Source organism: Gavialis gangeticus, unplaced genomic scaffold (genome assembly GCF_001723915.1).
Source record: "Gavialis gangeticus isolate Ggan-Ray unplaced genomic scaffold, GavGan_comp1, whole genome shotgun sequence".
NCBI classification, from domain to species: domain Eukaryota; kingdom Metazoa; phylum Chordata; order Crocodylia; family Gavialidae; genus Gavialis; species Gavialis gangeticus.
This window is the reverse complement of record NW_017729024.1, coordinates 8422834-8427290: the sequence shown is the minus strand read 5'-3', so window position 1 is coordinate 8427290 and position 4457 is coordinate 8422834. Positions and strand designations below refer to the sequence as shown.

General features: G+C 41.2%; 1 protein-coding gene across 1 annotated transcript in view; it reads right to left on the bottom strand.

The window, feature by feature from the left end:
• Positions 1-4457, bottom strand: part of TTC37 (tetratricopeptide repeat domain 37) — a 92511-nt gene that overhangs the window by 52650 nt on the left and 35404 nt on the right. Inside the window, exons 16-17 of the mRNA XM_019516877.1 lie at positions 2342-2466; positions 1537-1790 (exon numbers count right to left, since the gene is read on the bottom strand). Coding sequence (XP_019372422.1) covers positions 1537-1790; positions 2342-2466 — 379 coding nt within the window. The remainder of the gene's footprint in view (positions 1-1536; positions 1791-2341; positions 2467-4457) is intronic.

Here is a 4457-nt window from a genome sequence, read left to right as displayed (position 1 = left end):
ACTGAAGATTATTTAGGTTTATGTTTGGTGTAACTGTAGAAGTCAAGACTGACCCAGACATCCAGCACTAACTCCCATTATCAGCAGCTTGGTGTAGGTGTTTGACTTTTGTTCTACCCCAAGTTTTCCATTCTTGATGCCTTTCCCTTGCTGACAGCATAACTGCCTTGTCGAAGTCAGGGAAAGAACTACATTAAGCAGCAAGCTATTTGCAAATATCACTGCTTTCAGTATGTTTAAAGGTCCCGGGACATCTCATCCCTCACTACATAGAGGTAGACAACAAAATCTGGCTTGCTCATTGCATAGAAAGGCCATGACACCTGTAACTGACTAGACGTCAAATCTGGTTCTCAGGAAGTAATTCAGGATTGGACTGCTGCATTTATTTCTTTGAAGAACTCCCGACATCTTAATCCAATATTGTAGCAGCTGGTACCATGATCTTTCCAGTGTCTCCACTGCTCAAGAGCTCAATGCATCACCCAATAAGCAACACCCAAGATACGAGACATGCCTGATATACCTACATGCGACCCTGGCTCTGACTTAAACCCTTCACAAGCATCTAAAGAAAACAACTGCTGCTACTCACTGCCATATGGAGCATTTTTGTCTACAATGAGCTGGTATCACATTCAAACTATTTCTATGCAATGAGCAAGCCAGATTTCAGAGTTTCGGAGCCGGGCTTTCAGGGAAACAGCTGCACGCTGCTGCACTGCTGTGTGACTTGGCCCTGCAGGGAGCAGAGATCCAGGGCAGTGCACGGTGGGCAGCAGCGGAGAGGAGAACCATGGCGCGGATCTCTGCTCCCTGCGAAGCCAAGTCATGCAGCAGGGATCAGCAGGCTTGCTCACTGCTCTGCACTGCTTCCCTGCCCCGTGACCCGGCATGAGAGGGATCAGAGATCCATCCAGGGGTCTCTTCACTTGCATGGCCCTCCCCCTGCCCCCAATGAGCCACCCACAGCTCCGTCCTACTCCCCCCAGCCCCAAGCCCCAGCTGGGCAGCAGGGCTGTGCGAAGCTTGCAGCCCATTTGAAACAGATTTGGAGGAGATTCAGCCAAAACGAAACAGGACAATGACCCAAAACAAAATCACTGTCCTCTGTAACGGCCAAATCTGAAACTGAACTGAAACACAGCTGTTTCACACAGCCCTAATACCCACCCACAATACTGAAAGAATAATTCAGATAAATTACCACCATGCAGTAACAATGACTCTTAGTGAAGAAAGTTAACAATCTGTTTGTTACACAGCACCTCATTGCAAAGCAAGTGTCTACGAGTGCATGAATTGTGTGGGTGGGAGGCAGAAGGGGGACAAGTCCTAAGATACATTTTTTAGGCTGTCCACTCCCTCAACAGCTCAACCCTCTATTGAAAAAAATCAATTATTGGTATTTAGCAAGTGCTGTTTTGCTAGTTATAAAATATTTTTTCCTATTTGAACTGAGTAAAGCTTTCTTAATGCAGAGATTAGTACTTCAGTTTCAACATTTGATTAAATGAAACAATCCAGCTTTACTACCTTTTAGTGCAGATACATATTTCTTTGACTTCTTCAAGATTTTTTGATATTCAGCAATCGCTTCCTTGTATCTTCCTAGAAGCTGATCAATTACTGCAGCCTGGTAAATACTGTAAACAGACTCTGGGTTCAGTTCACTGGCCTTTGTGAAGGACTTAAGTGCTGTCGTATAGCCACCTCTGCTCAAGTAGGCCTCCCCTAGAGACTCCCAGCAGTTGGAGTCCTTTGGATCTGCCCTCAGAGCTGCCTGCAAGCTAAACATGTCAAGTAAGACATCAGATTAAATTAACCATATTAGTGCAAGATACAAAAATCCCTGCTTTCTCAATACATTTATCCTTGTCCCCAGAAATGTGTGGGTAAGAAACCATATATGATCAAAATATTTCTTAGGTTTTTCTGCTTTGTTTTTAATCCTGACAATTTTTAGCTTCACTCAGACATTACCAGTGCATAATTCACCAAAATTACAAAACTGGTTTGTTTAGGAGTGGATTTTGGCCACTGGTCTTAACATAAGACCAGATGATTTGGCAGTAGCTGCTGCAGCATCAGCAACAAGTCAGATTTATGGATAGAAAAGCGAGTTGTGTTTTATTCACATAACCTGTCTGTTATAATGTAAATAATAAACAAAAGCTGTGATATGACATGTCCAAATGTTGAACGAGTTACGCTCTTACTCAATATACAGATAAAGTGAGGTCCTACAATATTTACATTATTCTCAGAAAAACAGCTTGACTGAAGACAAACTGTTCAATTGGCTTTGCACAGGCAACTTAAGCTAAACATTAGTTCTTACTCAGCTACTGCCTGTGAATGCTGATTGGCTCTCAGGTAGTAAAGACCACGACGAATCCATGCCCATTTTGCTGCACCAGCACTTGCTTTTTCAGTGACTGAAGTCAAGACTGCTATAGCATTCTCCTGATGAAGACCCAAAAAGTCAGATTAGATACATACACATGTATAACACAGAACAAAGTTATCATTCCTGCTTAGTATTAGGTATATTCTTAATACAATACCCAATTAACTTGTGGTAAGATAGGAGATCAGGTACTTTAACAAGAAAGAAGTACAAGGTTTTTCCCCTTTCAAGCATAAGGCAACATTAATGCCTGGTCCATAATATACTGTGGTTATCACACACTACTTTGACAAGAGGACTATAATCAAGACTGGTTTGCTTAGACTGGTCTTATAAAGCCAAGATTCTCATCTCTAAAAAGATATTATATCCCATCTACAACATGCTCTTCATGTAGGATTTAATTTTTTGCTATAAAGATAGCTTTTTTTTAATTTCTGGATTAAGTTGCTAAAAATCAAAGCAGACAGTTGATGGAAGGAAGGGAACAGAAAAGAATCTGTATCAGTCAACCTTACTAAATGGACAGGAGTAGTCTGCATCCCTCCTCCTTGGTTAGTTGCCACTAGTTTGAGGGAATTCCAATTACACCCAAGATCTAATCAAACTTCATAAAATTTAATAAGAAACAATTATAGGAACCTTTCAGATCTAAGTGTCATTTGCCCAAATTGCAAAAAAAGTGTTAGAGTATAAACAAACATCTGAAAGGAAAAAGAATCAGGCATCTAAGAAAGAAGAGTAAGTTGCATGCTGGTGTCAATGACTATCTTATCTGTGGGAGGTTAAAAGGTAACATTCTTCTGAGTATTAGAAAACTGACTTTCAGAAAGCTTTTGAAACTGTGTTAGAAAGAGTACTGGAATTTTGGTAAAAGGATGTAATCAACTTAAATTCCAGATAACATTCTCTAATAAATATTCCAAAATGAGGAAGGTACTCTTAAATAAACTTTAATCCATTTGAATAGCTAGAACACTGCACCTTCCAATTAGAAAAGTATGGCCATTATAAAAATCTGGATTTCTCTGAGCAAAAATATTTAAAGCTTTTAAACAGAATAGTGTTAGATGGAAGCAGCAACCATATCACTAGAGTTTCAGAACTGCTCTAATGTCTCTGACAATATTTTAAGGTTTTTGGGTTTTTTTCCAAATTAAGTTTTATAAATCATCATCATAATATTAAGTCTTCCTATTAACCAAATTTCAAAAACTCTTCTAAAATGTGGTCAGATATGGATTACTTTGGACTGTTCTTTTATTATGCAACACTGAAGAATCTGTTTATCCAAGTGGGTTTTTTTGGCATGGCAAAGACAGAAGACACACTTAAGCCCCCTCTATACATGCAGGTCAAGGCATGGTTGGATTTAATGCATGATCCACACAATCATGCCTCCTGCCGTATCACACATGCATAGCAGGAGGCGTGATTGTGGGATCGCACATTAGATCCAATTGTGCCTTATTGCCTATGCAAGGGGAGTCCAATTCTGGGCTCCCCCTGCATTGGCAAGCAAGCACCCTTGGCTGGAAGCCCCCTTTGTTGAGGCAACTGTGGCAGCAACCTGTAGCTGGGATCCAGAACCCCATTAACTGTGGGGACTCCGGGTCCTGCCTGCATGCAAGGTGCAGCCCAGACCCAAAGCCCTGTATGTGCCCAGGGGTTTTGTGCACCCCTGAGACTTGGGGATCATGGCAGCTGTGACTCCCAGGGCTTGGACGGTTGTACCCTTGTGGCTGGGAGCCCTGTCAGCTGACAGGGCTCACAGCTGCAGGGGAGACCCTGCTACATGTGAAAATTAAAGCTTGATAGCAACCAGTTATAAAGTTAGTACACATGTTTGAGGTCTCACTTTATAGCTGGTTGGAGTTTTTTAATGGTGCAATAGCTATCTTGCATGTGTAGCTGATCTCAAGCTAAGTGCACAATTAACCAGTTACTTGTGTGATATCTGTAATGTGTAGGGGGGTCCTTACATTCCTGAAAGTTAAAAGTTTCCCAATAAAAGGATGCATGCCAAAAAAAAAAAAAAAAAAAAAAA